The 21,404-nt window shown below is 37.6% G+C and overlaps 3 protein-coding genes across 3 annotated transcripts; all 3 read left to right on the top strand.

Moving 5' to 3' along the window:
• The first annotated feature begins 267 nt into the window (after positions 1-267).
• On the top strand, positions 268-5,307 carry LOC113032147 (chemerin-like receptor 1). Its single transcript, XM_026184840.2, has 2 exons — positions 268-395; positions 3,093-5,307. The coding sequence occupies exons 1-2, from the start codon at positions 284-286 to the stop codon at positions 4,202-4,204; spliced, it is 1,224 nt and encodes a 407-aa protein (XP_026040625.2). The 5' UTR covers positions 268-283; the 3' UTR covers positions 4,205-5,307.
• A 7,794-nt stretch (positions 5,308-13,101) lies between these two features.
• On the top strand, positions 13,102-15,156 carry LOC113032631 (N-formyl peptide receptor 3-like). Its single transcript, XM_080307888.1, has one exon. The coding sequence runs from the start codon at positions 13,114-13,116 to the stop codon at positions 14,158-14,160; it is 1,047 nt and encodes a 348-aa protein (XP_080164014.1). The 5' UTR covers positions 13,102-13,113; the 3' UTR covers positions 14,161-15,156.
• Positions 15,157-15,806: 650 nt separating this feature from the next.
• Positions 15,807-17,429, top strand: LOC145431786 (uncharacterized). Its single transcript, XM_080307887.1, has 3 exons — positions 15,807-16,429; positions 16,876-16,971; positions 17,050-17,429. The coding sequence occupies exons 1-3, from the start codon at positions 16,310-16,312 to the stop codon at positions 17,368-17,370; spliced, it is 537 nt and encodes a 178-aa protein (XP_080164013.1). The 5' UTR covers positions 15,807-16,309; the 3' UTR covers positions 17,371-17,429.
• The last annotated feature ends 3,975 nt before the right edge of the window (positions 17,430-21,404 follow it).

Genomic DNA, 21,404 nt, shown 5'->3' with positions numbered 1-21,404 from the left:
TATGACAGTTAAAATAAATAACATTTATATAAGAAATAAAATTGTCTCGTGTGAACTGTATGTGGTGTACTGCTGTACTTTAATGTCGGTGATACTCATTGTGAAAGGTATGAGAACCACTGCCTTAGAGAGTTAAGAAAGAAACTGGAGGAAAATGGCAAAATAAGATAGTAATACTAAGGCCATGCTGAAGACAATGCAACAGTGCTGTCTCTCATTTTTTCTTTCTCTTTCATTTGTCTGCAAACTTTTGCAAACTTCCGTTGGATCTGCCTTGTTATAAATGGCAAAATACGACCCACAAATTAGTCTCAGTTATAATAACCTGTCAGAGTTTGATGAGGCATTCATCTGCAGAAGATTCTTCAACAACCAACAAGAGAGCTTTACTAAAGGTATGCCGTCTTTGTTACTTTGCTGTTGTACGATTGTAAAATCATCATGTATTTACTTTTTAATAGATAAACCTCTGACACTTAAGACTTTCCCAGTTTTTAATTACTAAGTCACTCATGATTAATACATTTTCAAGATTCCGCCCCCAAAAATTCAGTTCCCTAAATATCTATATGCATGCATGAATGGATGGAATATATATTTATACATATATAAAAAAAATTAAAAAGAAGGAAATTCATTTTTTACACTATTGCATAACGTAGAAACACTGACTGCTGGGATAGTTATTCACTGGAAGTGTAGTGTTAAATAATCAAATAGGCTAATTTCTTAAAATTAAGTTAAACCACTGAACTTAAGAGACAGCATTACTTTCATGAGGGTAGTGACTTTTAAAGTAATTGCCGGTAAGGTTCTTTGCACAGTTATAACTTCTTTGACCTCTTTATTCGTCAAAATGTGTTGACTAATACATCTAAACCAAGCTGCAGGCAGACATAAATGTAGGCAGCCAAATATAGCATGGTGCAAGCAGTTAGAGTAACTGCAGAAGTTTGTTATCATCTGTCAGACCTAGAGGTTAAGTAAAGGTCTTTTTCACTGAAGAAAAACAAGCAGTAATTTAATTTGGGGTTTTTTCCAATTCCATTGACATAGTGTTGCTCAACAACTGCACAGTGAGTATTAAAGTCCACATTCTCACCCAAACCCACACAGCCATCATGACCATTATGATGGATGTAATTGCCCAACGTTTAGTACATCAAATGGACGATTAGGTAAACCTGTGATTGGATTGTCAAAAACCCTTTAATAGTTATTTTATTTAGTAAACTGAGAAACCACTTTTCATGGGTCAGTCAACAAGTGGCCAACAAAGCTGAAAAATATCACCTATCATTTAAATGATCTTTTTTTAATTGAGCATATTAAGTTTAATTGAGCATATTAAATACACATAGTTGTATTAATGTGTCACAGTTTGTTCTGATATTCTTCTACTGCACATCAACCCACACCTGACAGAAGAGCCATACATATTTTCTTCTTCTTAAGTGTCTTATTGGATGGCATTGGCGTTTAGACTAGATGCCCTCTCTCTCACACAGTCCAGCAACTCATTTGGTGTTTTCTTCCTTCGGTCTTGTATTCTGCCAGTGACGGTTTCTCGCCTTCTGCCTTGTCTTTGTTCCCTTCAATCTTTTCCAGATTTAATTCCAATTGTCCTTTTTCAGTACTTGTCCCAGAGAGTCTTGCTTGTCTCTCTGATGTTTTATTTAATGATCTTTTGGTGTGTGCGCATTTTAAAACCTCTTCATTAGTCGGTCGTTCTTTGCTTCCATACATGAAGATAGGTGTGATGTAGACATCTAGGACTCTCTTTCTTGTCTTGAAGGAAATTTGTCAATCAACTGTAGTCCTTGCAGAGGTAGCTTTCTTTCCTTTTGCAATCCAAATCTTGATTTTACGTAACAATCTTCATTACTCACAGTAATACCCAAATATTTAAACTTATTGCCTTGTTGTGTGGAATTCTTTAGTATGATGTTGCACTATATTGTCTTTCTTTTTGGAAATGATCATTGTCTAAGTTTACTTGAGATTCAAGAAAATGAATGTGGGACTTAATGTCCGTCCCACTTCTTCACTCTTCTTATATACAATAAGTATTTGTTTTCTGTAGATGTTGAATTGATTACAGTGTCGTCTGCACATCTCAGGTTATTAATGAGGTGCCCATCAACCACAATGCCTGGCACTCCTTTAATCTCGCAAGATATAATCACTGTATAGAGGAAACAGATCAGCTGACAACACACAACTTTGCCCTACACCACTTCTGAGTTTGACAAATTTCGAAACCAGAAGTGAAAATTTCTTTGTCACTTTTGATTGCCACAGTTTGTTCCAAGTGCATGTTCTTCATAATAGGTCTTTTTTTGCCATTGTTCAGAACTAATAATAACTATTAGATTTTTGTAGCTGATAGTGCTGAAGGCTTTCATGTCATCAATAAAACATGAGTACAGATATTTTTGAAGTTTAACTGCTTTTTCTGGGACGCTTATCAATATAGCATTTGTTGTTCCTTTGCGTTCTACAAGTCTGAATTGTTTTTCTTCTAATTCTGTTTCAATCAGTTCCAACAAATAAAAATTTATACTTTTTTTTTGAGGACTGCAAATTTTAAGAATAATTTAAGTTTTTCTGAAGTTCTTGGTCAGATATTTATTTTTTCGTGTTTGCGTTCAATTGTTGGGAAATTACGGTGACATACTCTTTTAGTGTTGTAACATCATTGCTGATTTGGACACTCTTCAGTTTCCTGATAACTGTGACTACATGCATACATTATGCTCAGCAGCCAGTTAAGAATTTTCATATCACATTGTGAATGTTGCTGCCACAGTAGTGCAATCATGAACTGAAGTAGCCATTAACACTGAATGGATGGATTATAATCTAATTTGAGCTGAAAACAGTGCTCTCAACTACAAGTGATGACCTTCACTGCTAAATGCATTTTATTTGCTGTTCATTTTGAGCCTTTATTGTCTAAGATTCATAACTAACTATAAATTAAACATTAATTTAAGAGTAATTAATTTATATTTCTGTGCAATATGTGAAGACAGAATTATTATCAATATCAAAAATGACTTTTACATAAATTCATGTTTTTTTCTATGCAGATCTGAAGACATTGATGAAGATGACCAACAACTCTTTCGATCAAATTAATACAACTGCTGCACCTGATAAAAATGACTCTGTGTATGGTGACAAGTATGATGGGCTGAAACAGTCTCTCAACACAATGTCTGTAATCCTTTATTCCGTGGCCTTTGTCCTCGGCGTGCTCGGGAATGGAGTGGTTATCTGGGTGACCGGGTTCAAGATGAAGAAAACTGTTAACACAGTTTGGTACCTCAACCTTGCTGTGGCTGACTTCCTCTTCACTGCATTTCTTCCCCTGAGTGTGACTTACACAGCTTCAGGTTTCCACTGGCCTTTTGGCAAGTTCATGTGCAAGCTGAACACCACCATCAGCTTTCTGAACATGTTTGCCAGTGTCTACATTCTGGTGGTGATCAGTGTGGACAGATGTGTGTCTGTGGTGTGGCCTATCTGGGCTCAGAACCACCGAAATGTACGCAAAGCATCCTATGTGAGTCTGTGTGTTTGGGTGGTTGCTTTGATTCTCAGTGCTCCATATTTCATCTTCAGGGACACTGAGAAAATGTCTGAAAACCAAACCCTCTGTTTCAGCAACTATGCTCTTTCTGATAACTATACAGCACCATCTGTGATTCAGTTTCGTCATCTAGCCATGACTATCACTCGTCTCTTCCTGGGATTTGCAGTTCCCTTCACTGTCATTGTGTCCTGTTATGCTGTCCTAATCCATCATCTGAGGAGAAACCGCACCATGGCCAGCCAATCAACACGCACGTTTAAAATCGTCACTGCTGTTATTGTCACTTTTTTCCTGTGTTGGGCTCCCTTTTACATAATTGGTGTAATTGAACTAGTGAAATTCACGTCTGCTACTCAGAGCAACACATTAGATCTTGTCATAGGTGTCGGGATGCCTCTGGCCACCAGTCTGGCCTTTCTCAACAGTTGCTTCAATCCACTGCTGTATGTGTTCATGGGCCATGATTTTAAGGACAAAGTCCGCAAATCCATCCGAAATGTTTTGGAGACTGTCTTCCAGGAAGAGGAGACACGCACTCGCACTTACACAGGGTCAGTGGTCACCAGTCAAAGCAAAAATAGCTCAGATTTGAATACTGAGGTATAAGAAACCAAATAATTAAACTGTAAATGGCAGACAATTGTGACAACTATCTTAAAAATGATTCTAAATGTTTCAAAAATATCTTAAAATGCTTTGGGGCTTTTTTACTAGCCATAGCATTAATCTGATACATGACTGCATGAATCTATGAATCACAGCAGTCCATTCATGTTACTTTTTTATAGAACTAAAAGCAGTTATACAATGTTATTGCTTCCATTATTGTTGCCTTTTTTCTGGGCTGGACTCCCTATCATTCAGCTGATAGTATTTATTCCACCAAATGAAAAAATTCACTATGCCATTCAATTGGGATCTTTGTTGCCAAAAATTTGGTCGTTCTTCACTGCTGCTTGAATCCACTGCTGTATGTCTTCTTGAGACAAGATTTTAAGGCTGAAATACGAAAATCCATCCTGAATGTGCTGGAGAGCCTTCCAGGAAGAGGAGACACACTCTCCCAGTGACATGAAGTCAGTGAACACCAGGCAGAGCAGAGAGAAGTCAGATTAGATTACTGAGGTATAAGGCTGTATATGAGGTACATAAACATGTTAAAACCTTTAATAGAAAATTTCTTTGAGACTTTTTACTAGCTGTAAACATGACTCCAGAGTAAATCTTTATAAATCTTTATAAACCTTTAATGAATGAAATTTTGTTTAATTTTGTTCCAATAAACAAAATTTCAAATAAACCCCGCTCATAAAATTATGGAAACAGCTAATGGTACAAATGGTACTGTGATGTATTATTTCTGTGCTGTGTTGTTTTTCTTGCCTCTTTGGCTCACAGCTCTGCATTAACTTTGTGCTATTATTTTTTTTTTTTTTTTTTTTTTTTGCTTTAACTAACTCATGAAGTCTGCCATTCATTTCCATGTATTAATAATCCATGTTATGTTTTATGTTAATATATTATTATGAGCTGACCACCATTGAGTTTTCATGTAAACATTTACATTTTATATTAAATATTTGACATTCCTACAGTTCCATTAGTAACATATATGTCTATATCAGACAATCTCACTGATAGTTTCTCTCTTTTAAAGTTTTTTAACCCCAGGGACGTCAATAAATAGTGACAGTAGTGATCCTCATTTATTCACTGTTCCTGTATTGTTTTATTCGCTGAACAAAAAGTATTATATTTACTTACATACATTTTATTTTATTTATTTATCAGCCATGGTGTGAAAAACAGTATGGGCCATTATCACAAGAGGTTATTGTCTTAGTTTGTTAAAGTTCTCTATTCCCATTCTGGTCAAATTTGGTTTCATCGTTTGTTTACAGTACAGTTACAGAGCCAAGTGACAACAAATCAAAAGACTGCTGCCTGTCAGTGGCCAAGAGCAGCCTGTATTCAGTTTGAATACTGTTATGAATTGAAACAGAACAGTTTATAACTTTATTAGTTTGTAAATAGTGTTTCACTGTTCTATTTAACTTTTGGTGACAGTAGAAAGACTGAATCAGGGGATCGTGTGGGAGAGAAAGGGAGAAAGCTGGATGAAGATGGCAAAGAGAGAGAGTGCAACAGAAATAAGTAAAAGCAGACATGTAGTCAAAGTCAGCAAAAAATTTAAAAGCCATGATCACTTCCATCTAGTTCATATTCATTGATGATGATGTCACATAACTGTATTCTAGGCAGTGTGTTACACTGATATCTAATGCTCAGCTGCAGGGGAAGAGTGGGGCAGTGGGTTGTCAGGGGAAGCTGGTAGACACAGCATATGACAATTGTCTAATCATGCCCCACCACCCACCCCCAGCACAAGAGAAATAATGGTGCAGCTGAGCTGAGTGACAGAGCAAGCTGAGCAGTAAAGTAAACATGAATATTGCAGTCTGACAGCACACTGTAAATAAAACAATTGAACTAATCACAAATCTGTGAGTGTGTGTATTGTACCCCCCCTTCTAAGAAGTGTTAAAGTATACTTTAATACTTCTTAGTGTTTTTTAATTTTTAAGCTAAAAATAAAATAAATAAAAATTCAAAATGTAATACTGAGAAAACTGTGGTGGAATATGACTTGAAAATATATTGAATTAAATGGGGTTTTATACTTTAACATTGAAAGACAGCAAGAAAGAACAAAGTTTTGCTTTTGATCAGATCTGCTGTGGATTATTATAAATTTTCCTATAATATGTGTAGAGATGCATACACATAACAGCATTCAGTTGAAATATGAGCACTTTAAATATAAAGTAGCATACATACCTTGAAAAACTAAATTTTAGTTTTTAAACTCATCTTGATTTTGTAGAGAAGGTGATCAGGCTGTTTCTTCATCACCTGAGACCAGCTACACTGGATCATCACCAGCTTGTATCTTTATCCCTTTTTCACTCAGTGAAGTCTTTCTCTTTTCATGTGCACTGGTAACCAAAGCGTGTGATATTTGAAATAACCTGCTCGCCTTCTCGCACACCCCATACTAGTAAGGCAAACTCACATACAGGCTCAGGGGGACGGGGTGAATCTATATACAAAGATGAGATATTAACACTAAGAACACAAAGGAATACTCTGAATAATACAAGCTAGGCTATATTAAGTAATGTAATGTATGGCACCATGCAGACATGTGGAGAGCATGCAAACTATACACAGCAAGGTCCTGGTCACACGGTGGATTAGAACACAGCATTTTCTTGCTGTGAGGCAACAGTGTTGACCACCATGCTGCCCAGTATTTCAAAACCTTTGGTGTTCTCTTTTCATGTTTGTGTCTAAATCAAAAGTCAGAGTGACACACTGTTAGGATCGACACACAAATGTTTATGTTTACATCTTTCTGTGCCTCTCATACATTGTAAACTTTATTAACAGTATCAACAAATCTTTACTTGCTGGCAAGTGAACTCTGGCATGTCTCCACCGCGTTACTGTAATCTGATTACTTTTTTCAAGTAACGAGTAAAGTAAGGGATTACTATTGCAAAAACGGTAATTAGATTACCGTTACTTTCCCGTAGGAACGCTGCATTACTGCGTTACTAAAACCGTGATTTGCTGTGGGGCATGGCCGGGCAGGCAGGATTATCTTAAAGAAGTATCCATGCACCATGACGAAGGGGTGTTATTCCCTGTACATATAGAAAATATAATGGAGTGGAGAGATATTTAAGTTTTAAGTTAAATTTACTTTAAAGAAAATTGAAGAAATTAGGTATTGTTAGGCTGTGTTATTGTCAATAAGCAATGCCACACGGTGTATATCTCATGGTCCCAAACTTCTTTCAAAACTTAACACTGACCAAGCACAAGAAGAACATTGATGACTGTAAGAGTTAACAAGAAATTTCAAGCAAGATGGCAAAACAGGATGCGGAAATTTTTCGCTATAACAAGTTGCATGGTACATTAATGACAAGACAACAATTGTTTTTCTGTCTCTGTCTCTTTAGAGCAGCTGAGAATTTCTCAGTTTTTGAAAACTTTGAGTGGATATGCGTTGTTGAGGGTGATCACATATTCCCTTTTTCAAAAAGAGTGAAAAGATTTTCGCAAAGGAATAAAAACATAACAACATAAACATGTCAGTCTGCCCCAGGGCAGCTGTGGCTACAACTGTAGCTTGCCTCCACCAGTGTATGAATGTGTGTGTGAATGGGTGGATGACTGTAAAGCACTTTGGGGTCCCTAGGGGGGACCAGTAAAAGCGCTATACAAATACAGGCCATTTACCATTTACCATAAAAAATCAAAGGATGACAATATCCATATGAAATACATAAACCAATTTACATAAAGACTGATAAAGGATACTTTGTTGGATATTAGAATTTTGTCATAGAAAGTTAATGACAATCAGTTTTTGAAAAGGGCTAAAGGTACCTTTGAAAAAAAAACACAAAAACAATGGCAACAAAAAGAACTATGCAGAATAGTGATAAAAAGAGCTGTATCCAAACCAGGAATATATGCAAATATTTTCTTATTGTTTTGGCAGCATCTAACTGCAGACATCAGTGACACTCATCAAGGTTGTATATTGTGGTATATGAGTGCTTATAAAATATTTAAAATGTTTACAAAATAGGCTTTCTAAATTTTTGGTCATCAACTTGTTTTCATACTTGCATTTTAATGCTTGTGTCTATGTTGTGAAATTACACCGACATGCTGTACAGGAGGACAAACAAAGAGAAAGTGTACATGTTTTTATTTTCTTACTCAAAGATGACTTCAGTAATATCATACGTCACTGTTTTAACACTGTCCCCACATGTCCCACACATGTAAATCACTTCGTAGCACACTCCTGTATTGTTATTTTTCATCTCAAGAGTGAAAAATTCGGGTTTTCTGAATTTTGGTATTTTATGTCATTAATTTATGCTAAATTTTACTCTTCTTTGCTTCTTTCTTAGCTCCACAGTATGAAGGCCTAGACAACTTTCAGTGCCTAAATCTGTGCTCATATAGAAAATCTCTACTCTGCAAGCATTACAGTAGAAATATTAAAGATTTACATACATTTGTATTGTTTCTTTATATCATCTTCACTGGTCTCAAGACTATGATGGATATAACAATTAACTCTTTCAGTCAAATCAATATAACTGCTGAACCTGATCCAAATGGCTCTGTGTATGCTGAGTTGTTTCAGTCTCTCACCAACATCCGTATTGTTGTTTTCTCCCTGGGCTCTTGCCTTGCGTGCTCTGGAATCAAGTGGATATCTGAGTGACCACGATCAAGATGAAGAAAACAGTCAATACATTTCAGTACCTCAACCTTGCTGTAGCTGACTTCTTCTTTGCAAGATCTCTACCCCTGAGTGTGATACACCATAAATATGGTCTATATGAACACATTTGTCATGGTCTACATTCTAGTGATCAGTGTGGAAATGAATCACAGTTTAGTGCACTTTACAGTGATTTCACCAGAATGTGGAGTGGACAGGTTTTAGTTGAGATACATGGAACGCATTATGAGTTTGCATATTGAGAAGCAGCTTCAGATGCACAAAACCGGGTTGGCCATAGACTCTATTTCACATGGTCCAACTGGGAGAGTACTCCCAATTACTGAGTAGAGAACCAAACCTTCTGGCCTTTGGTGTAAGTTGGTGCAGGGGTTCTGTTGCGATCGGCATACCCACTGCAATCAAGGAGACAACTAGGAGAAATTAGCACATGGATGCAGTTTCCCGTTACTGAGAGAGGACTGCTCTTATATCAGAGTCTGAGGCATCCACTTCGATGATAAATTAGCAGTTAATATCAGGCTGGGACAGGACTGGAGTGGTGGCGAAACATTTCTTCAGGAGATCAAACACTGACTACGCTGAAGGATTCCACTGGAAAGAGACTAGTGATGTGCGATACCACTGATTTCCTTTCCAATCCGATACCAACTAAAATTCAGGGTGGTATCGACGATACTGATCCGATACCGATACTCTGTACAAAAACGTAATGTTTTATTGTATTTCATAATACAATATATAATTGTATTATGAAATTGTAATGAGAATATAGTAATATAGCTTCATAATGATCAGGACATCAGACTACTTGTTCTCATTGCTTAATAATGCAGAATTATCATACAGAAATAAAAAACCTGAAGTTGTGCACTATTTGAGCATGTTGCCTGCCTGCAGTACTAAAGGACTCCGCGAGAGACGTCTGTCTCGCCCTGGTAGCACCTGTCCCTGTCCTCCTCTTCAGTTTGTCTCAACATAAGCTCATATTCTGTGACATGATTTACTCTGAGGTGTTTGACGAGGTTAGTGCTGTTGCCACCACACCTCACTGTCTTGCCACATGTAACGCAAACCGCGTCTTGACTGTTTGTGGAGGTAAAATACGTCCACACATGACTCTGTTTACGCTCAGCCATTGTTGTGAGTGCGCACGCCAGGGGCTGCGACACATTTATACAGCCGTATTTCGCACATGACTATGAAAGGCGTAAGAGGAAGTAGTTCCTTCCAATTCGAATGATATAGTTTGTTTCCACTGCTTTCCTGTTAATGAAAAACTAAAAATTTACCCCAAAGTACTAAAATATCAATATTTTAATATGAGAATCGATTCTAGAACATAAATTACTGGTATCGGAAGAATCGATATTTCAAAATCGATCCGCACACCACTAAAAGAAACTTTTGGAGAGGTTAGATGTGTTAAGAGTAAGGCCATTTTGCTGAAATCGCCGATGAAACAGCGATACAAGCTAGCAAAACTCTGGAAACATTGGAGATGCATGTGGTTAGATGGACTGGCAAGTCTACTACTACCTCACTTTTGCAGGCTCTGGTTTGAGGTTGCCTTTCTCTACTCTGTAGCACAAGAAGGAAGCTGTGTCAATGTGAAATTCATATTTTTTTCTATTTACAAAAAGTTTATTCCCCAACAAACATTGTAGCACTTGCCTGACGTGGGTTTCATGTTCTTGGGCTGATTTCAAAAAGATAAGCATGTAGACGAAGACAAAGCGATTAATGAAGTCCTGGAGGACGTTATTCACGAGGGACTGAAACACAGAGGGGACATTCGAAAGACCAAAAGGTATCACCAGATACTCAAAATGGCAGAGGTGAGGCTGGCTGAGTTCGTCTTCCTGGTGGAGGTATTCATCCACTCATCCACTTCCTTTACTCTTACCAGATGGTAAGTATTCTGCATGTCCAGTTTACTGAAGATGGTTGCTCCCTGTAATAACTCAAAAGGAGATGTGAACAAATGCAATGTTTTCTACGCAGGGTCTGATGGTCTTGCCTTTCTTCTCAATGATAATAAACTGCCAGTGGAGGACAGCATTTGTGCACAACAGTAGCACTTTAGCACCAAGCGTCAATGATGTAAACACACACTTCCCCACCATGAGTCTTAACTTAAGGCTCAGTTGGTGCGGTAGCTTGTTAACCCAGCTAGCTGAATGACAGAGTCCAAGACTTATTGAAAACACAGCGGTCCCTCACCTTTGTGGTTCATAAAAGTATGTGGTATATTTTGTGATCTAGTGAGCAATCATTGGCAATAATAACTAATTGAATTACCTAATAGGTGGCCTAATAGGCTTGCCCCACTTCTCTCACATTGCTTCCGGTGCCTCCTCTACTGGGTACTGCTAATCTTTGAAGTAATGCACACACCTCTAGGCAAGGTAACAGCACCCTGACTGCCATTAGATAATGTAATGAAATTGTTCACTGCCCATTGTCCACTTAGTCCTGCATTTCTCCTGGTGAGTGACGGTCCCTACATTTTAAATAAATATCTGTTCTTTCTAGTTTTCCATTTTCAAAGTAGGGTTATTATTTTTGCTTTAACAAAAAGCTAAGAGAGAGAAGCAAAAAGAGAAGAGAGTCATTGTTTCCCCACCTGCTGAACCCACTTTGACCCCCGACTGTACATATTTTCCTGTTCAGAGGCAAAGTCACCTCCTACAATATTTTTTTAAAATTCCCCTCTCGCCTATGCGGGCAGTCTGTCCTTCAAGCTCGGCACATTGTTTTCCCATTAAGGTCTGATGTGTTTTCAAAGTGTCCCTTTAATTCTTTGAACACTGTAAAAGTTAAGACAGAAATAAACTAAGAATCAAGAGAAAGAATAAATGAGATAAATGTAAGGGCAAAAATGGCAACTTTCAGAGTAAATACAAAAGCTGACCAAGCTTGCAAAACAGGATGCTGATAACAGAGCTATACTGGTGGCACACTATATTTTAGATTTTAGACATCTTTTGCTCTCTCTCTCTCTCCCTCTCGCTCTCTCTCAATTTCTTTCTTTGTGGGCAGTGACGTCTTACCTCACATATATTAACCTGGCATTTTTCTGCATTGCATTCATCAACAACCAACAAGGGAGCTTCCCTAAAGGTAAATGATCTTTGATATTTTCCTTTTGTAAGTTTGTAAAATCATCACATATTTGCTATGCAGGAATAGACTGACCCTGGTATTTACATAATACAATAAGATAATTTATTAAAATTAAGCAAACAAGCTAAGCTGTTGCATTTAAGAGAGAGCACTGCTTTGATGAGAATTCTTGAAGTAATTGTTTTCTGTCATATTATAACTTGTTTCTCACACAGTGATCGTGCGTATGTTTTTCTGTCTGTTTCTAATTGTTGTAAAAAAACGCTTTGCTGTATTAAGGTGTATTCAAACCAAACACGAAGGTCATTACAGTTCTCCTCATTACATAAACATAAAAAGTCTTTAATTACAACTGACATGAAATTGCACTGGGCAACATGAACAGAGGGGAATCTGCCTTTGTGGCAAAATATTTCAACTTCTGAAAAAGGCTGCTGGTTCATGAAAATCATCATCTATGGATTTATTTTTACATATATGCACCACTCATTGAATAGATTAAAATAGCATAGTTTGAATGAGCTTAAATATTTTGCTTCACAATAAGTGCTGCTTTTTAAGATTACTTCATTTAAAATCATTTAAGAGACTTTATCAAACCTTTTGTCACCAAATTTTGTTCTTTTTTTCATCCTTGTGTCTAATTGTTACATAAATCAAAGGTCAGACAAAAACACCTCCTTATTTTCCTGCACCTTTTATTGATAATTTCAGTAACTTCATGAGTTACTGTGTTAACAACAAGCATGTCCCTGTTATACCCACTTTGTTGTAAAACTTATTCATCTTGAGATACAATATCTTATTTTAAAAATTGCTTTAATTGATTAGTTCATCTCTTAAATTCACTTTGAAATTTCTTCATTTCCTTCTTGGCTTATCACTTGTGAAATCTAGACCTTAATCTGCCTTAACAGCTTAACAGCTCTACTCAAGCAGAAATCTAAAAGATTAGGAAAATTAAAGATTACTTTACATACATTCATACAGACCCTGATGTCTCTTTTCTGTTCTTTTTGTTTTCTTGATATTACAGGTTTCTTGATAAACAATAATGGAGATGGCCAGTCTAATCAATACAACTGCTGCACCTGATCTAAACGATTCTTGGGTTGACTTGTTTTCGTCTCTTACCACCGTGGCTGTTGTTGTTTTCTCCCTGGTGTCTCTCCTCGGTGTGCTCGGGAATGGACTGGTTATCTGGGTGACCGGGTTCAGGATGAAGAAAACTGTTAACACAATTTGGTACCTCCACATTGCTGTGGCTGACTTCATCTTTGCAGCGTTTCTAGCCCTTAGAGCAACATCCCTGGCTTTGCAGTTTCACTGGCCCTTTGGCAATTTCATGTGCAAGCTGTGCGGCACTCTAATCATTCTAAACTTGTATGCCAGTGTCTACATTATGGTGGTGATCAGTGTGGACAGATGTGTGTCTGTGGTGTGGCCTGTCTGGGCTCAGAACCACCGAAATGTACGCAGTGCAACCTATGTTAGTCTGTGTGTTTGGATGTTGGCTTTGATTGTCAACATTCAACATTATTTTTACATGGACACAAAGAAAGAAACTGAAAACACAACTTACTGCTCCAACATCGGTTTTTTTGAAAAAGCAACACCAACTGTCATTCAGACCATTGTTATCACCCACTTCCTTCTCGGATTTGCAGTCCCCTTAACTGTCATTGTCTCTTGTTATGCTGTCATCATCCATCGTCTCAGGAGAAACCACAGCCTGGCCAGCCAATCAAGTCGCCCCTTTAAAGTTATCACTTCCATTATTGTTGCCTTTTTTCTGTGCTTGGCTCCCTATTACATCATTGATCTTATTCAGCTGGTGATATTTAAGGCACCAAATGCAACATTTCACTTTGCCTTTGTAATTGTGTCGAATGTCGCCTCGAATTTGATGGTTCTTCACTGCTGCCTGAATCCACTGCTGTATGTCTTCTTAAGACAAGATTTTAAGGCTGAAGTCCGAAAATCCATCCTGAATGTGCTGGAGAGTGCCTTGAAGGAAGAGAAAAAACACTCTGCCAGTGACATGAAGTCAGTGAACACCAGGCAGAGCAGAGAAAAGTCAGATTTGATTACTGAGGTATAAGGCTGTATATGAGATTAATAAACATGTTAAAACCTTTGATTGAAAAATTTGGGGGACTTTTTACCAGCTGTAAATATAACGGCAGATTAAATTTTTATAAGGTTTAATAAAATTATGTGCTTATGAAATGAATCTAAAAATGAATCTAATGGAAACAGCTAATTGTTTAAATGGTGCTGTGATGGTTTATTTCTTCACTGTATTGTTTTTCCTGACTACATTAACTTTGTGCCATCATTATTATTATTATTATTGTTGTTGTTGTTGTTGTTGTTGTTGTTGTTGTTGTTGTTGTTGTTGTTGTTGTTGTTGTGTGATTATAACAATGTTACTTCCCAGAAGAAGAACCAGTCAGCAAAATCAAAATCAGTATTACTTTTGTGTCCAGTTCACTTTGTAAAACACAAACAATACCAGGCAAATTTAGTTGACGGGACATGACAGCTCCCACAGATGCCATCTTAGATAAGCATGGATTGGGCAGTTAAAACATACTTTAAGGATAATTCATTCACACAGCCTGCCATTTATTTCCATGTGTTAATAAACAGTGTGTAATGTTGATGTCTTATTGTAAGATGACTTCTTCTTACCAATATCATGCAAAAATTTATATTATATATTAGATATTTGACCTTCCTACAGTTCAGTGTATTCATTATTATAATATAAGATCATTATATCATTATCATGATATTATGATGCCAAACAGTCTCACAGATTCTTATTCTTCTGCTTTTGCTCTTTAAAAGTTTTTTTAACCCAATAAATAATGACAACTGTGATCATTCTTGTAATCACTGTTCCTGTGTTGTTTTACAAATAAACTGATATGTGTATCAGTAGTATTTACTGAAAAAATCATCAAACATTGGATAATAATAATCACTTTTAAAAATAAATAATGTAGGATTATCTAGGTGAATAAATATTATATTTATTTATCAGCCGAATTGTGAAAAAAACTTTACAATACTTAACCGTGTGAAATAAAGTATAAACAAGTGTGTGATGCTAAATATTAAGCAGTTGTGAGATACGTAACAATGAGGTATATTTGTATTAAAGATTATTAAATTCCAACACTTGGCCTTATGTGTGAGTATAACATGGTGAATGCTGAAATCCTCCCAAGGTGGGGAATTCCCAGACTGGGAGACCGGGTGCTGATCAGACCAGCTTGACAGCAGTTTAGGTCGAAGGTCGAGCCACTTGGGTTCATGCCAGCTATTGCAAGAAGATTCCACAAACACAGTAATAACCCAAAGGGTGAAAAGATTTCCACATTGACGCTGAAGAAGACAACAATGGTGTACGACGTGCTCTGCCCTTTCAACCTATGGCTCCACTGGAACAAAAGAGTGAGAGGTGAAAGAGTTTGTGTATAAATACACAGACAATACACATATGCTTTCAATTATGTAATTTAAGTGATCTAGGTAGCTTTGTACGTGCTTTGGAATTTGTACGTGTTTTGGAGTTTGTACGTGCTTTGTCTCTAGGGGCACGGTATATATTTATATATAATCATATATAAATAAAACCACAGGGTTTTTTAACATTAGTCATTTCTTTTGTGCATAATTTTATATTGGTGTTGATAATAAATTAATTAAAGCAACAAAACAACACTGTAAAAAATCAAACTTGCAGTTGTTGAGCTTACAGTCATTTCTTTCACAATTCAACAATAAAAGTTCAGTTGGCCCATAAACTCAAATACATTAAGGGTTTCAACTAATCATTTAACGTTTTGGAGCAAAAGTTGGTCTCAGATGAAATTTATTGCTGGCAAAATGAATGAATTCAAGTTTTACATGAGTTGAAGCTATTGGCGCCTTTCTGTGCCTGAGTACGCATGCGCATCTCATATTTTTGGATGCTACGGGGTCTACTTTGCGCTTTTGCAAGGACTGAAAGCCACCTGGCCGTCTGCCCTAAAAGAAAAAAAATCCAATCAAGGCCTGACCAATAGATCAACCGAGACTAACTAAATGTTTTGAAATTAAGCTCTTTTAACCAAATTTGAAAACAATGTGATTTTTATATAATGTACCTTTAAAAGTTTTCTTCTATTTTTTTTTTTTTTTTTTTTTTTGTTGCTTTGTAGATTTGTGCGGAATTCTCACGCATTACCACCAAGGATCTCATGGGGACCTTCATGACTGCCCTCGACACTTACTCACTTCGGCTGATTAAGCTGTATCGAATTAGAAAAGCTGCTTTCCGCAATGACATGGATTCCCTGTTGCAGAAGTTTGATGAACAGGTAATATATAAAAATGTATTTGTGTCTGGTTTATGAGGAACCTGAAGTTCCCACTGTAACGAAAGATACTTTATTAAATATTTACTAAATTGATGTAAAAATTGTTAGTTTTCAAAAAGTGTGTCCTGAATGGGATTATAAGCTAACAAGCAGCGCTGTGTTTGGCAGATTGCAGGTCATGACAGACAGTTCAACTCTCATCCCACTCATGGCACTTTTTGTTATAAATGTTGTAATAAGTGTGCTACATTTGTTGCACATCAAAATTACTTAAAAAATAAATAAATAAAAAAAACTGACAAAAACATGACCAATTATCTGTAATAACTCATTTCAACATCTTATTTCTTAAGGCTGTATTTTGAGCAACAACACTTAATGTGTTTTAAAAACAAAATGGTAGGTTTATAAATGAGACTGAGTCTTATTTGATTTCCTTGTTTTAGGTCTCAAACATAGTCCAGCATCGACGAACCATCAGTTTGGAAGGGTTACCGATATTTGTTCGCGACGACGAGACCAAACTCTTCTTAACATGTCTGGTGAGTATGCAAATCTACTCAATCTTCAGTTTTGGTTTTCAGAGACTTATATGTACTGTTGTTTTTTATTTTGCATAGGATACAGATCCAGTTGAGAGGGCAACCCGAGGTGTTACGGTGGGCATCCTCACTGTTCTGGAGGACTACGTGGGACCCAACTCGCAGTCCACAGTGGTCAACACTGCCATTGTTTTGGAAGAGGACATTATTCTTGATGATCTGCCAGACCTTCCCACTGCCTTTGCCTACTTGTTTGGCCTACTTTATGGGCTCAACATGGAGTTTCCCAAAGAACTCAAGTACACATTTGAAGCTGTGCAACACATTTTTATGGAGTTGACATCTACCTGTTCCCAGAGGATAAGAAGCTTCAAAACCAAGCTCTTAACCAAAGTCTAACCTATTTGACAACATGTTCAACTCAAATGCAACTTGTGTAAAACAGAATGGCAATTTGTCTTGATTTACAGTTTTTGGGTTTCATGGCAAGTTGCTCTGAAAAAAGTTAATTTCTGTCTTTAAGAAAACGGTATGGTGCAGAAAGTTCTGAATCAATGTCTTCTGTTCTAACTTTACCTAATGTAGCTTGCATGGCTGATTGCAGATTTCATGTCTAACATGTTATTATAAGATGTTGAAAGGTTTTATTCTAACTTGAGCTGTTTTAAAAAATTTTATAATCTGGTTTTATGTACATTTGTACTAGTTTTATAACCAATGTGATACTGAACTTCACAGGAAATTGGAGTGTTGATACCATTACTATTAAAAGACAAGCGGTGGAAACATTTGTTTGAAAGTTGTTTGCTGTATGGAAACCAGATAGAAGTTGTTCACATCCTGCCATCTGATGTTTTGAATCTGTTTGTTAGTGACTATCTATCAAGATAGGTTTGATATTCTGTCTGACAACACCACCTTTAAAATTGGATGAGTAACATTTGTTACAAAAATTTTTTTGTGTTTTTGGAAGGACTTTATTTGTGGCTGAATGTTGTCAGTATGTTAAAAATGGCTGATCTCAAAAGTCAACATTGTCAGTGGTGCAGTTGTGTTTGAACACAAAGTTATTTGAAAATCAACTGTGTAAACATTCATTGGTACAACAGGGAGCACCTCATGAAAACTATGAAAGATACTTTTTCTAAACTTTAGGAAATTGATTGGCAAAACAAAAAAAATATGTTGTGTAAACTTTAGGAAATACGTTGCCGAAACTAAAACTAATACCTTGTGTAAACTTTAGGAAATACGTTGCCGAAACTAAAACTAATACCTTGTGTAAACTTTAGGAAATACGTTGCAAAAACAATAAAATATGAGTTGAGAAAAAGGACAATTATTAATTTTGTCAACACAAAAACATTAGCTAAAGCAACTTATCTCCTAAACTTGAAATTATAAGTTATCCATCAGAACCTAAAAACGTAAATGCAGTCGGTTGCCTTGAGTTTTTAAGTTTTAGCAACGTTTTTTTTTTTTTTTTTTTTTTTTTTTTTTACAGTGAACCTGAAGAGCCAGTTGGGAGCCGAAAGAGCCGGCTCTTTCCAGTGAGCGGAGCCGAAAGAGGTGGTTCTCTAAAAAGAGACGGAATTCCCATCACTATATCCAAGTGTCTTCATCAGTTCACAAAAAGAATGCGTTGAATAAAGTTTGACTTATCTGACTGTTTTGTTTTGCTTAATGCACCTTGTAATCCGTTGTGCCTTATGATATATTGTGGTAATGTGAAGTTCTAGTATTTTTATTAGTTTGTCGTAGTTGAGTGTGGTCTAGTTTATGTTATCATCCATGTCTTCTTGTTTATGAGTCTTTTCTTGTTTGTCATATGTTATGTTAACTCCGGGTCCAATAACAGGCACCACACCCGCAGTAGATGTGCTCGGTCTTGCAGCAAGCTATCAAATACGGTGCATTTCTCGGCTTTTAACAAAATGCTATACGTCGCTAGGTGTTTCATCAGATTCGAGGTGTTACCTCTTTTGCACAGTATCACCCTAAAGCACTTATTGCAGGCTGCTGAGTTCGCATTTTTTGCTGTGAAGTACAGCCAGACTTTTGACCGCTTTGCCTTGGGCATTTTTAATCTGTAGCTCTGCTCTAAAAGAACTACGTTCCTGGCCCCGCCTACTATCCTTGGAAAGGTAAAATGATTGGCTAGAATCCAAAGTGTATGACATCTCAGGAAAAAAAAGCACCGAAATAAAGCACTGAAATGTGCGCTGTTTTTCAGTCTGGTTACTACTGTTATGGATACCGGTACCCATCCCTACTCTGGACATCTTCTGCTTACACATTTTATATGCTAAGTTATCGCTAAGCTAAGCTAAGATTGGCGAGGCCAAGCTAAGTTTTGGCTAAGCCAGTGTGGGCATTCTCAGTCTACGTAGGGTTGCCAACCGTCCCTTAAAAAACGGAATCGTCCCGTATTTCGAAACAAAAGTACACGTCCCGTATTGAGCTAATAAGGGACGCACTTTGTCCCGTAATACAGTGAGAATCAAAAGTAGTCTATAACTTTTAATGGAATTAACGCTTTGTTTGAAAACATAATTCCCAGCCCCTCTCCTGCTTTGTGACCAATGAGCTGACAGCACACTTTGACAATTCGAGTATGACAATTCAGATTACCGCTCATCTCATTGGTCGAGGAAAGGTCGCTTACGGAGAAAATACCGGAAGACAACAGATGACCACAACAAGAAGCATGGCCAACAGGGAAACAAACGCCGACACTGCGGTGCAAGTCTCGGATGACAGTACACCTAAAGCTGGGCAGACACTGTGCGATTTTTTTCAGTCACGTTATTCAGCTCCTGCTCAAACTGCACGATTGACTCGCAGGGGTTAGAAGTTCGTAGGTCACGATGCAGGTCTCACACTATACCGCCCGATGCTCTGATGTGACCTGAGTGCTCACACTGTGCCTCCATAAAATGAAGGTTATTGTCATGTATTGATATGGCTATGTCTTAAGGTGATGACCTTTGAACCGGATGTTGTTGTCCGGAGGAAGCCCCATTAAGTGGCTAGTTGTAAGATGGACAGTGTTCAATAAAGCAACATAAAGACCGTGCTTTATGTCCTGATTCAATTCGGAGTGCTCTGCCTAATTTAGTAATAAGGTGGGCACACAACAATGGCGACGAGGACAACACGGACCTGGATTTGTTTTTGTGAGAAGTGTCAGTTCAACATGGACAGACTCGTGTTCATGGGAATACTGCTGACACAGAAAGGCATTGGCCCGACTGAAGAAAGAGTGAGAGCTGTGGTGGAAGCCCGAGAACCGAAGAATGCTACTGAGGTGAGAAGCTTTCTTGGACTGGTAGGCTTCAGTAGCAGGTTCATACCACAGTTTGCTACACTCTCTGAACCACTAAGATGTTTAACTCGAAAAGAAACTATGTTTACATTCGGGCCAGAACAAAAGCAAGCATTTGAAAGACTAAAGACTGAGTTAGCCAGAGCAGGTACCCTAGCCTATTTTGACAAAGAAGCCCCAACCAGAGTCATAGCAGATGCAAGCCCTGTAGGCTTGGGCGCAGTGCTAATTCAAATACAGAACGGAGAAGAGGTACCAGTGTGCTACGTAAGTCGGAGTTTAACAGACTGTGAGCGAAGATATTCTCAAACAGAAAGAGAAGCCCTAGCACTAGTATGGGCATGTGAGAAACTACATCCATATGTGTATGGCAGGAAGTTTGACCTCATCACAGACCACAAGCCATTGGAGGTCATATACAGCCAGAAATCTAAACCTTGTGCACGCATAGAAAGGTGGGTTCTCAGACTGCAACCATATGACTTTAAAGTAGTGCACATTGCGGGAAAACAGAACATTGCGGATTCACTGTCAAGACTGCTGTCTGACACAAAAGAGATACACAAGCATGAATCTGAAGAATATGTGAGATTTGTTGCAGTTAATGCTACTCCAAAAGCACTCACAACAAGAGAGGTTGAAGAAGCCTCTGCTACAGACTCAGAATTAACAGAAGTGCAAAGAGCTATTGAAAATGGACACTTTGAAAAATGCAAAACATATGCACCCATTGCAAATGAACTGTGTGTCATCGGCTACATAGTTTTGCGGGGAACTCGCATTGTATTGCCAGAAAACCTGAGAGCTCAAGCACTCTCAAAGCTCATGAAGGACATTTAGGAATTGTTGGAACCAAACAGCATCTCAGAACAAAAGTTTGGTGGCCAGGGATGGACAAAGCTGCAGAAAAGTTTTGTAAAGCTTGTCACGGATGTCAAATAGTAGCCAGACCAGATCCACCTGAACCACTGAGAAACACACTTTTACCATGGCGACCATGGACCATGGCGAGATGTGGCGGTAGACTTACTGGGACTGCTACCTTCGAACCACTCAATACTTGTACTGATAGATTACTACAGTCGGTACTATGAGTATGATGTAATGT

Source organism: Astatotilapia calliptera, chromosome 11, assembly GCF_964374335.1.
Source record: "Astatotilapia calliptera chromosome 11, fAstCal68.1, whole genome shotgun sequence".
Classification (NCBI taxonomy): domain Eukaryota; kingdom Metazoa; phylum Chordata; class Actinopteri; order Cichliformes; family Cichlidae; genus Astatotilapia; species Astatotilapia calliptera.
The sequence above is the reverse complement of the archived record's forward strand: the minus strand, read 5'-3'. Positions and strand labels throughout refer to the sequence as shown.

Coding starts and splice junctions, on each gene's coding strand:
- LOC113032147 (XM_026184840.2), top strand. CDS start 284: ATGGCAAAATACGACCCACAAATTAGTCTCAGTTATAATAACCTGTCA. Junction 396..3,092: donor ACAAGAGAGCTTTACTAAAG/GTATGCCGTCTT, acceptor TTTTCTATGCAG/ATCTGAAGACATTGATGAAG.
- LOC113032631 (XM_080307888.1), top strand. CDS start 13,114: ATGGAGATGGCCAGTCTAATCAATACAACTGCTGCACCTGATCTAAAC.
- LOC145431786 (XM_080307887.1), top strand. CDS start 16,310: ATGGGGACCTTCATGACTGCCCTCGACACTTACTCACTTCGGCTGATT. Junction 16,430..16,875: donor TGCAGAAGTTTGATGAACAG/GTAATATATAAA, acceptor TCCTTGTTTTAG/GTCTCAAACATAGTCCAGCA. Junction 16,972..17,049: donor AACTCTTCTTAACATGTCTG/GTGAGTATGCAA, acceptor TATTTTGCATAG/GATACAGATCCAGTTGAGAG.